The sequence below is a fragment of the Myotis yumanensis genome, unplaced genomic scaffold, assembly GCF_028538775.1.
Source record: "Myotis yumanensis isolate MYYU_CA2020_CCGP unplaced genomic scaffold, mMyoYum1.0.hap1 SCAF_10, whole genome shotgun sequence".
Lineage (NCBI taxonomy): Eukaryota > Metazoa > Chordata > Mammalia > Chiroptera > Vespertilionidae > Myotis > Myotis yumanensis.
Genome location: NW_027223761.1, coordinates 8,267,971 through 8,279,957, shown reverse-complemented (window position 1 = coordinate 8,279,957; position 11,987 = coordinate 8,267,971). Strand labels below are relative to the sequence as shown.

At 40.1% G+C, this 11,987-nt stretch overlaps 1 protein-coding gene across 6 annotated transcripts in view; it reads right to left on the bottom strand.

Annotated features, from left to right (window-relative positions):
• Window positions 1-11,987, bottom strand: part of QSER1 (glutamine and serine rich 1) — a 64,254-nt gene that overhangs the window by 45,685 nt on the left and 6,582 nt on the right. For 4 of the 6 annotated variants that reach the window (XM_070427742.1, XM_070427739.1, XM_070427741.1 and 1 more), the window contains 2 exons: window positions 3,364-3,470; window positions 2,803-2,964 (listed from right to left, as the gene is read on the bottom strand). In XM_070427742.1, coding sequence (XP_070283843.1) covers window positions 2,803-2,964; window positions 3,364-3,470 — 269 coding nt within the window. The remainder of the gene's footprint in view (window positions 1-2,802; window positions 2,965-3,363; window positions 3,471-11,987) is intronic. The other 2 variants (XM_070427740.1, XM_070427743.1) reach the window with 2 other exon arrangements.

The window sequence follows — 11,987 nt, the reverse complement described above, 5'->3', positions numbered from 1 at the left end:
AGAAATAAGTGGACACAAAAAAATTTGTACAAGATACTCACTACAGTTATTATACATAATGAGTAGAAACAACCTAAATGTCCACCAACAGGGGATTGATCAAATAATGATGGCATATCCTAATAATATTATTGCTATAAACATTGATAGGTGGATATATGTTTTGATATACAAAGACATAAAAAATAAAAAAGGGTTGCCTTGACCAGTTTGGCTCAGTGGCTAGAGCATCGGCCTGTGGACTGAAGAGTCCCAGGTTCAATTCCGGTCGAGGGCATGTACCTTGGTTGCGGGCACATCTCCAGTAGGGGGTGTGCAGGAGACAACTGATCGATGTTTCTCTCTCATGGATGTTTCTAACTCTCTATCTCTTTCCCTTCCTCGCTGTAAAAAATCAATAAAAAATATATTTTTTAAAAAAAGGGTAAATACCAAACTGTTAAATCTTCCCTAAAAAGTGGGATTGTTGTTAGAAACTATCACTTTCCATTTTATATACCCTTGTATTGTTTACATGCTTTTTAGTGAGTTTTCATTAAAAATATTTTTTTCCACTTTGGAGAAATTGGGGAAAACAGATTCTCTAGTCCTTTCAAAAACATTTTTCTCTTAACTTCTTTCCATTAAATGTCAAAAAAGTATTACTACTACAAGGACAGAAAATATCTAGTTACACTTAAAAGAATAAATAACACTTATAATTAGTGGTTAAAATGATACTACCATAGGAACTAGAATAGAAAGTCTAACTGAATATGTAAAATTATTCCAGGAAGCAAAAGATGAAGCTATTGTGTTTTTTAATATTCTGTTTTATTTTACACTGAACATTATCTTCTTAGAAGCAGAAATTGCTGAGGCATTTTGAGAAGCTCTATTGTAATTTGCATCAGAATAAAATATTGTTTCCTATAGCTATCATTTACAAATGTTTTCTCAAATGTGCTATGACGTTTCTTTATTCTTTAAAATAAAACCTTAAAAACTAACCTTCCTGTTATCCTGTAAAAAATAAAAACATACAAATAACTGGGAGAGAGAAACAGTTGAAAAGTAAAATAATGAAAATAAAATTTACAAGTACATATAAACGAACACAATACAGAGTGGGGCGAAAGTAGGTTTATAGTTGTATGTGAAAGTCTATTCTTGTATTATTATTTATTAATTATTGTATTATTTTCCATACAAACAACTATAATACCTACTTTTGCCCCACCTTGTATAATGATTTTTATTAAATAGTGATTCAATTAGTTTAATTAAGAATAGATTTATATAACTTTAATGATGAAATCAGTCCCATGATTTTATTCTATCATATAAGCTACCCAGCCTGCATTTGCTGACATATGTGAATTTAATCTTTCACCAAAAAATAAAAAATAAAGTGATGAATGTAAATTTACTAAATGAGGGGGAATTCATTCACAATGTAAACGTATATAAAATCATTACAAGGTATATTTTCAATATCTTATAATTTTATATTCACAATAAAAGCTAAAATTTAAAAAAGAAATTTAATCTCTACTCCTCTCAAGTAGACAAGAACTACAGTTAGCCCTTAGATACACAGGTTTGAACTACATGGGTTCACTTACATAAGATTTTTAAAAATAAATACTGTAAATGTATTTTCTCTTCCTTATGATTTTTATTTTTTTAAAAAATATATTTCATTGATTTTTTACAGAGAGGAAGGGAGAGAGATAGAGAGCCAGAAATATCGATGAGAGAGAAACATCGATCAGCTGCCTCCTGCACACTCCCCACTGGGGATGTGCCCACCAAGGTACACGCCCCTGACTGGAATTGAACCTGGGACCCTTGAGTCTGCAGGCTGATGCTCTATCCACTGAGCCAAACTGGTTAGGGCTGATTTTTCTTAATAGCATCTTCTTTTCTCTAGCTTACTTTCTTTTAATATAGCACATAATACATATAAACATATAAAATGTGTAATCGACTGCTTACTTTATTGGTAAGGCTTCCAGTCCACAGTAGGTTGTGAGAAGTTAGGTTTTAGGGGAATCAAAAGTTTTTGCATGCCCAGCCGACATGGCTCAATGGTTGAACGTCGACCTATGAACCAGGAAGTCATGGTTTAATTCCCAGTCAGGGCACATGCCTGGGTGGGCTCGATCCCCAGTGGGGGACGTGTAGGAGGCACCTGATTGATGATTCTCTCTCATCATTAATGTTTCAGTCTCTCTTTCCCTCTCCCTTTCTGTCTGAAATCAATAAAAATATATTTTTTTAAAAGTTATTTGCAACACAGCAAACATAATGAATACTGTAATAACTATGTATGATGCCAGGTGAGCACTAGAATTATTAAAGCGATCACTTTGCAAATTATAAAAATGTCTAATCACTATGTTGTACTCTTGAAACTAATATACAATAATATTGAATGTCAACTGTAATAGGGAAAAAAGTAAATTTTGCTCTTAAAAAGAAGTTATATGTGGATTTTCAACTATGCAGGGGGTCAATACACCCTTAATACCCATTTTTCAAGGGTCAACTGTATTTAAGTTGCCAGATAAAAACTTTACTTCTAAGGTTTATCTTTAATAATTAGCTTCTTTCTTCAACTTGTTTTTTATCAGAGTGCTAAAACTGAATTTCTGCTAGTAAAATTTATTTTGTCCACCTTAAAATTGTGAAAAATTCCAGGTTTTAAAGTTCACTGGAAAATCAATAATTAACTTCACTCTCAGCCACACTACCATAATGACAAGGCCCATACAAAGTATATTTTTACAAGACTTAAAAATTCTGAAAACAAAGAATCACCTGTCTGCCAGGATGGAGCCCTGAATTGTGGTAAAAGAGTAGTTCCTGAAGAAGCAGCCTGAGCTGTTTGAGATTCAACAGAAGAGAGAAAGTTCATTACTGAAGATTCCTTAGTGTTAGTGCTGGCACTGTTCACACCAGTATCAAATATTCCAGAAACACCTACATTTGAAGATAAAATATATCCCAAAGTAAAGATATTATTAATATAAAATTATATTTCTGATCATATTTTTAAAAGGACTCTCTGAAATTTGAGGCCAAAATTCTACAATCCTAAACTGTCTTATTTTGAAGTACCAAACAAATATTAATTTGACTAAGCACAGTTATCATTTATAATCTATAAAGATGCATGAAAAAGATCTCCCAACTAATTAGTTGTTTATATTCCTTATCAATAAAAGACAAAGCTTTTAATCTCATTTTTATTTTAAAATTTCCCATGACACTGTTATGTACTGCACACATATTCATAACCCAACATGTGAAAACTGATTTTTTTTTCCTTATTCACTAAATGTACCCAGATTCTGTTATATTTCACAAGAGAATTTTTACCGGTTGGCTGAGGTGTGGTAGGATATCCAGGAAGTTGATGAGAAGCTGCAAAAGTCTGTCTCTGAAGGCGATTTGTTTCAGAGAGTGAGGGATGTCCTTCTTCATAGCTTAAATTAGAGAATAATAAAAATAAGTGACCAAAAACACAATGCTCAAACCATATGATCAAAAAATTTCTAGAAAAAAAGTTTCTAAAACAGCAACTGTCAAAAGTAGCGGAAGTCTTTGACTATAAATCCCTGATCTATAGACCAATAGATCAAGCACAGTCTGAAAATGTCAAAATGGGGAAAGCACATTGAAGATATACAAGGAAGAAAAATGACACATAATATTTTCTTTAATTCAACTTTTACCTCCTACAAAGTCCTTTTACTGGGAGTGGTAAAACATGGTACAGTGGGAAGAGCAATATCCCGGAAAACAGGAGAGCTGAATTCACTATCCAACCTCTACTCCTGGCTTACAGTGTGATTTCAACAAGTGATTCAATTACTGTCAGACGAATCTCCTCATCTGTATGAATAAGGGACTAAACAAGATAATCTCCAAGGTCCCTCTAATTTTAACATTCTATGTAATATCAGATCATTCAAATAAATTGATCATTAACATTATTTCCCAAAAGCTTGAAATTACATTTTGAGTCATTCAGAAAAAGATGTGTTCTTCCCTTGATTTTTCCCAGAGAAAAAATTAAAATAGTATAATGAATAACCCACACAGCTGTCACCTAAGATTGAACAATTGTTAACATTTTGTTATCTTTTACTATACACACACACACACACACACATATTTTTTTTTTACTAAACCACTTGAAAATAACCTGCAGACATCACAACACTACATCCTTAATTCCTTCAGTTGTATCTCCTAGGAATAGAATATTGTCCTATATAACCAGTATTAACTTGAAGAACTTCAACATTAAGTCAATAATAGCATGTAATACAGAGGTCATAATTCAATTTCCCCTAATTATTAGCAAAATATTTGGAAATTTTAAAGCTTTTTCAATGTAGGATCCAATCAAATTCAAGAATAGCATTTGGTTGTGTCTCTTTACATTTAGTTTTATATATATATATATATTAATTAGAGGCCTGGTGCATGGAGGTCCCTCAGCCCAGCCTGCACCATCTTACAGTCCAGGAGCCCTCAGGGGGTGTCCGACTAATGGCTTAGGCCCACTCCCCTAAATCGCTAGCGCTGCTGCGGAGGTGCTCCTGCCACCACTGCTGCGCTTACCAGGGGAGCCTTTTCTGGAGAGCAGAGGTTCACCAGAGAAAGATATCCTCTGCAGTGTGGGAGAATGACTCAGCACAGGAAACCAGGGTGGCTGCCCTACGAACTCCAACCCCAGATCCCCCAAACCTGTCTTCTTACTAACACAGTCCCGGTCCACTCTGCCCAGGCCCAAGGGACAATGGATTCTCGGTGGAGCCAGATCCCACTGATAGGTGGGAGGCTGGATCTCAAACAGGCACAGCATTGGACACTGCGCTTTCAACTGTTCCAGAAGAAACCTGTTTCTGTTGCTGGAGACAGAACACACACAGCCTCTCTCAGAAGCAGAGTCAGAGAAGTTTCACAATGTGGACAGTGTGGGTTCATCACTGAGGAATCTGAGCCTTGCTTTTCATATATCAGGTGGAAGGAAGGCCTGCTGTGGGAAGAGGATACTCTCAATGGGGAGGACTTCCTGGAGACGGAGGAGAGAGAATCAGAAGGCTCCAGGGGCGTGCCCATTACTACCTCTGGCTCTTCTGAGAAAACCAGGATGGAGACCTGAGCTTTCAGCACTTGTGGACCTGGCATGAATCAAAGAAAGACAGCCAACCCAAGTCAAGTGAGTGAGTGGTGAGCGGCAGTGAAGGGACTCATGAGCATCAAGGGTGTATTTCACAGAATTGCAGGGAGGACTTACAGTCAGGTGTTCAGGACAAATAGATTCCTGACCTCTTCCTCTTTGTAAAAGTGCTATATTTTTTCACAAGGAATTAGAAGATTTTCAGTTTTTCGAAAAGGACCTTTACAAAGCCCTAGCAAAATCTCCAATGGAGTGGTATTTCTTATCCATGAGTGAGTATTCTCCAGACAGAGGGACACGGTCAGTTTTATTACACAGACAGAAACTGAAGCCAAGCATCACTGTTTTGGTTCTGACATTGATCTGTAATCAGAATGGGCACAAGTCATGTGCCTCTCAGTACCAGCAGGAAATTCTCTGTCCCATGCACCTGTAGGCCTGCTAGAAGGTTGTGATGGGAGCCACTGGGTCAACACTGTCAAGGGGGCTTTATCTCTTCAACCTGATGGCAGCTGTGAGTAAGCAGGATTCTTGTCTTAGAATAGTTGGGTTCCCAGGATCATTTTACCATTCCTTCCTTAGAGAGGTCAATGGGGCCACCACCTGTTGCAGACCTGTGGGCTGCCCACTAGGGAGCCATTTCCTCCTTGCTACCTGGGTGGCAGAGCCTTGATTGGGTTGCCCTCTTCTTAGGGTTATGTCCTTTTTAGGACCATGGGCTCCACCCAGCTCCAAAGGGCGACTCTTCATTAGTCTTCATTAGTGTGGCTCTTCCACAAAATAGCGACTTCTGCGCATGGGTCACGAAGTTTCAATCACACTGTACGTGCACGCCCGCACGTGGTATTTTGTGGAAGAGCCACACTCAAGGGGCCAAAGAGCCACATGTGGCTCGCGAGCCGCAGTTTGCCGACCACTGGTCTAGGCCATTGTGGGGGCCTCGTCTTACCTGGAGATTAAGTGGGTTGTGCTGATTCTGGCCAATGAAACCTGGGGGACATCTGATGAGGGACATGAGACAGGATACCGTGAGCAAAAGTGAATGGCAGGGGGAGAAAATGGAGAGAACCTGGGTCCTCAATGACATTTTTCAGCTGCTCACATATGTAATCTTGGATCATCTCTACTTTGGAAGCTCTTATTGTGAGAGGGAATGATTTGTCCCTGTTGCCCAGAGTCACTTGGTTGGGTTGCTGTTATCGAAGCCGGCTAATAGGCAAATGAATCTCCTCTTCGGCATCTATACTTGCCTTCCTGCTTGGAGAGCACTTGGGAGAAGGTACCACCAAAGGCCCCCTCAGAGGGCAGATCTTAAACCAGAGCCTTTCAAAACAGGACGTGAGGCAGGGTGGAGGAGAGGCAACCCCCACTGGGGCACAGGGACTAAAGCCACCACCCAAGGAGCTGAAATACACTTGACTTCCCATCTTCAACTTTGGAATTCATGGGAACTTTTCATTCTATTTCCTAACATTTTTTTTTCTTCACATATAACTGATATTTCTGATATTTTTCCTACTTTCTAGTTAAATTACTTGACCCCCACCCCCACTCCCACTCAGCACGTTGTCTACATGAAGCAGTTGTGCATGGACCCCGGCTGCATGCCACAGGTAATCCCAGAGTGTGTGGATAGCACCTGCCAAGGTCCACACAGTGATTGTTGCAAACACAAAAGGGGACAGAACAAAAGAAAGCACCTTGGGTGGATGTAGCAACTTTCGCTTCCCCTGAATCCTCGGGTTGGAAGTCTGGGCAGGTGGTGGTGACAGAAGCCCAGCACAGACCACATTCCTGCCTCAGGTGAGGTCTGTGTAGGTGAATTCCCAGGTTGCATGAAAGGGCCCAGTCATCACAGCTGAGAGCTCAAACTTGCCCCAGGCCAATTGTTCAACAGCAGGGACAGTGTCCCTTCCACTGGGCTTCAGTAACCCTGGCTGGCTGTGGTTCAAAGCAAAAGGATGAATTACTGACTTTATCTAGGGTGATTCTCCCTGTCTCTCCCCACCCAGACTGGCCCCTCTGTGGTGAAGTTGAAACTCTCCTTTCATGAAAGTCCCTAGAATGTCCGCTTGGGGAGGCCAGGACTTTGCCTGTCCTGGTCCCTGCTGGCTTCCCAGTGCCCAGAACTGTCTGGCGCCTCATGTGTGTTTCATAAGTATTTCTGAATGACTAACTTTGACCTGTTTAGATTAGGGATGCTTTAAAGGCCACACTACAGTGGGAGAGAGGAAAGTGCCCAGTGCATCTGGACTCTGAACAGAGTTTAAACGGTAGGAATAGAAAGAACAAATGAAGATGGAGCCTTGGAGGGTGGCAGGAAGGAGCTGCTGGAGAAGGCAGGGTGGCCCCACTCAAATTCTCAAGAACCGGGTGGGAGAACACAGTTTATCTTTACTGGCGTGGGAACTTCTGCTGGCTTGGGTCCAGGGTCCAGGCCAGGCAATGCTCTGTGGGCCCACGATAGAACTGGGCTCCATCCCCTTAGCACCCTACTTATGGCCTGGCCAGGACTGAATCTGATGACAAGATTGTCCTTGGTCCCTGTTCAATTACCCGAAAATCTCCAGGGGTAGTTTCCAGATCCTGGAGAAATGGTTGTGAGGAAGCCCCTGAATTCTTCCCAGAGAAAGGAGGTGGAGGGAGGTATTCCTGTTAGGCTCAAACACATCCTTGTAACACAAGAAGTTTTAGGCTCACCTTGTTATTTTTCCTGTACCAGACCTGAAATCAATCATTTCTACTAGGAGCCCTTTTAGTGGGCATTGGCATTTAAAAACCAAGATCTAAAGTGATGAATACCAAGAACCTACAACCAAGACTACTTTATCCAGCAAAGCTATCATTCAGAAGTGAAGGCCAGATAAAGAACTTCACGGATAAGAAAAAGCTAAAGGAGTTCATCACCACCAAACCAGCATTATATGAAATGCTGAAAGGTATCCTGTAAGAAGAGGAAGAAGAAGAAAAAGGTAAAGATACAAATTATGAACAACAAATACACATCTATCAACAAGTGAATCTAAAAATCAAGTGAATAAATAATCTGATGAACTGGTGATTGTAATAGAATCAGGGACATAGAAAGGGAATGGACTGACTATTCTTGGGGGGGGGGGGGGGAGAAAGGGGTGTGGGGGTGAGTGAAGAGATTAGACAACAATCGTGCACCTATGGATGAGGACAGTGGGTGGGGAGTGAGGGCAGAGGGTGGGGTTGGAACTGGGTGGAGGGGAGTTATGGTGGGAAAAAAGAGTAACTAATGTAATAATCTGAACAATAAAGATTTAATTTAAAAAAAAAAAAAAAAAAAAACCAAGATCTGGGTGTAAGGTGTGTTTGATGCCCGAGGTTTCATTTGCTTTTAGGCCTTTTTGGTGGACAAAGCTAGTCTTTTAAAATATATGAGTTCATACTGACAATTCTCATTCAAATCTAATATAGTATTCCTCATCTTCCCTGATTTCACATATGTATCTCCCTTTTCCTAAGGTTGGAATCCTAAATCACAACTACATCAATATTTCTCATTAGCTCTATTTGAAAATACTATAATGCAACCTCTACCAAAAACAAATCTACTAAGTAAAGGTCAGTATTTCTTCATAGTGCTTTCTGTGCCAAGATTATATCCCACTAAGTGTAAACAGTTAGAATACTGATTCAAAAGTAATATTGTTACGGCTACCTTATTAATTACTTGTAGAAATTACATTTTGTTTGTTTGAAGATTCAATTTAGGGTTATTTTTAAATCTTTTTTGTTGTTAATCATCACCCGAGGATATTTTCCCCTTTATTTTTAGAGAGAGTGGAAAGGAAGAGAGACAGAGAGAGAGAAGCATCAATGTGAGAGAAACACATCAATTGGTTGCCTCCCACACGTGCCCTGACCAGGGCCGGGGATTGAGCCTGCAACCAAGGTACACGGCCTTGACCAGAATCTAACTCAGGACCCTTCAATCTACAAGCCAACACTCCATCCACTGAGCCAAACCAGCTAGGGCATAAAAATCTTTTTTTAACTTTAAAAATAAATTTTATTAAGGTATAATTTACACACAATCAAGTACATCCATTTTTTAAAATCTTCACCTGAGGATATGTTTTTATTGATTTTAGAGAGGAAGGGGAAAGGAGAGAGATACACCAACGTGAGAAACATCCACAGATCAGCTGCCACCTATACCCAAGACCTAGGTATGTGCCCTGACCAGAATCGAACCCACAACCTTTTAGTGTACGGGTGATGCTCTAACTAACTGAGCCAGCTAGCCAGGGCAAGTATACCCATTTTAAGTGCACAGTTCACTTATTTTGATAAATACATACACCAATATAATCACAATCCTAACCAACTTTTCCTTCACAACAAAAGGTTTCTCATGACTATTTGCAATCAATATCTTTTTCATCTCATCCCCAGATAGCCACTGATAAGCCTAATGCCTATATTCTTTTGTGTCTGGCTCTTTTCATTCAACATGTTTTTGAGATAAATTCATGGTGTTGCATACATGAATAATTCGTTCCTTTTCAATGAGTTGTATGAATACTAGTACATCATAGCGTGTTTATCTAGTCACCTGAGGGACATTCGGGTTGTTTCCAGTGAGGGACGACTATGAATAAACAAACCTGCTTTGAACATTTGTATACAAGTTTTTTGTGGACATATGTTTTCATTTCTCTAAATTAAATATTTGGAGTGGGATTTCTAGGTGAGAAGGTAAGTGCATGTACTATTTATTTCACATTACCATTAATAATGAATGAATATTCCATTTCTGCTTTATATTCTTTTGACCATTTGAATTTTTCAGTCTTCTTAATTTTAGACATTCTAAGTAGGTAAAGGTATCTCATTGTGGTTTAATTTGCATTTCCATAATAACAAATGATGAGGAGCATCTTTTTATATTTTTATAGGCTATTCTTATAGTTTCCCTTATGAAGTTTGTTTAAATTGTTTGGCCAAAAAAAAAAAAAAATGGTGGTTAGCTGTCTTAATAGTTTCTAAGAAGTGTGTATGTGTATTATATAAAGTCCATGACAAGGACTTTATATTTTCCTCTGGAGAAACATTGGAAGGTTTTAAGCAGGGTAATGACATCACCTGATTTATATTATGAAATATTAAATCTGGCTGTTGCATGCTTAATAGACTCTAGAAAAGCTAAAGTGGAAGCAAGAAAAGCAAAAGGAGGCAACTGCAACAGTCCATGTAGGAAACCATGGACTCAATTCAGCAGGATTTACTAAGGGAGTGGATATGGAAGGAAAGAAATGAATCATAGATGGCTCCCGCTTTTAGGCCTGAGATACAATAAAAGGTGATATTATTTACCGAGGTGGGAAAGATTAAAGGAGAACCAGTTTGGTGGTTAGGGTGATATCCATATTTGTTTGAAATACCTCTTCAATATTCATGTGGAGATAATAGTAAGCAACTAGGTATGAATCTAGAGATATAAATTTGAAAGTCATTTGATATACATGGTAGCTTCACTAAGGATGACATAGGAGGCTACCATAGTAATCCAAGTGAAAAATAACAGTACCTTGAATCAGGGTGGAGTAATGGGAACAGAAAAAAGTAGACAATTTCAATATATATTTAAGAGATTAAAAAGTAGTAGGGAGAAACCAAGATGGCGGCATAGGTAAACACGGGAGTTTGCTGCCTCGAACAACCACTTCAAAAATACAACTAAAAGACGGAACGGACATCATCCAGAACCACAGGAAAGCTGGCTGAGTGGATGTTCTACAACTAGGAGGAAAGAGAAAAGCATACCGAGGCTCAGAGGAGGCGCAGTGCTGAAGTAAAATACTAAGGTTCGGAGTGCATGTGGAGCGGGCTGGAGGCTGAGGGCGTGGTTGTTTTCAATCGGGAGGGAGTCTCAGGCTCTGAGCTCCAGTTCCCGGCGAGTCTCTAAGGACCCAGACTCATACGGGAGAAGCGGGACTGTCTGGCATCGCTCAGAACCCTAGGGCAGCTTTCTCTCTGTGGGGCTTGCAGCGACTACTGGGACACTGAGAAGCAGAGCCTCTGAGGGCAAGACTGAGAGCAGCCATAATTGCTAACCCCGCCCTGTTGATCCCGTGGGACTCGCCCCGCCCAAGCCCTGCAGGGAGGCTTTTGCTGGATAGCCTCAGGCAAAGGCTAGATTAGCACCTCCCTAGAGATCCAGGAGCCAGGAAGCCCAGAGGTCAGAGTGGGACCATCCAGCTTTAAGCTCCGTGGAACCATAAAAGACACACTCAGGAGGCAGACTCAGTGAGCACCAAAGCCCCATCGAAGCAAGTCTAGCCCCAGAGGGGTGTCTCCAGCACAGAAGTTCTCCCACCGCAGACACAGCTGATTCTCACAGCCAATTGACCTGGAGGTCAATTCCTCACAGTGATAACTACAACAATCAAGGCTTAACCACAACAAGACTGTGCACAAAGCCCACAAGGGGGTGCACCAACAGTGTCTACCTTAGGTAATTGGGACACTTAGCACAGAAAGGCACTCTATCGACACAGCGAAGCATAAAAAAATGCCGAGACAAAGAAACAGGACACAAACGACAGAATTGGAGGAAAGCAAACTGTTGGATATAGAGTTCAAAACCACACTTTTAAGGTCTTTAAAGAACTGTTTAGAAGCCCTCGAAAAGACTGGTAAGACCGCCGATAAATGTAGTGAGATCCTCAAGAAATCTAATGAGACCCTCGATGTTGTGATAAAGGACCAACTAGAAATTAAGCATACACTGACTGAAATAAAGAATATTATACAGACTCCCAACAGCAGACCAGAGGGT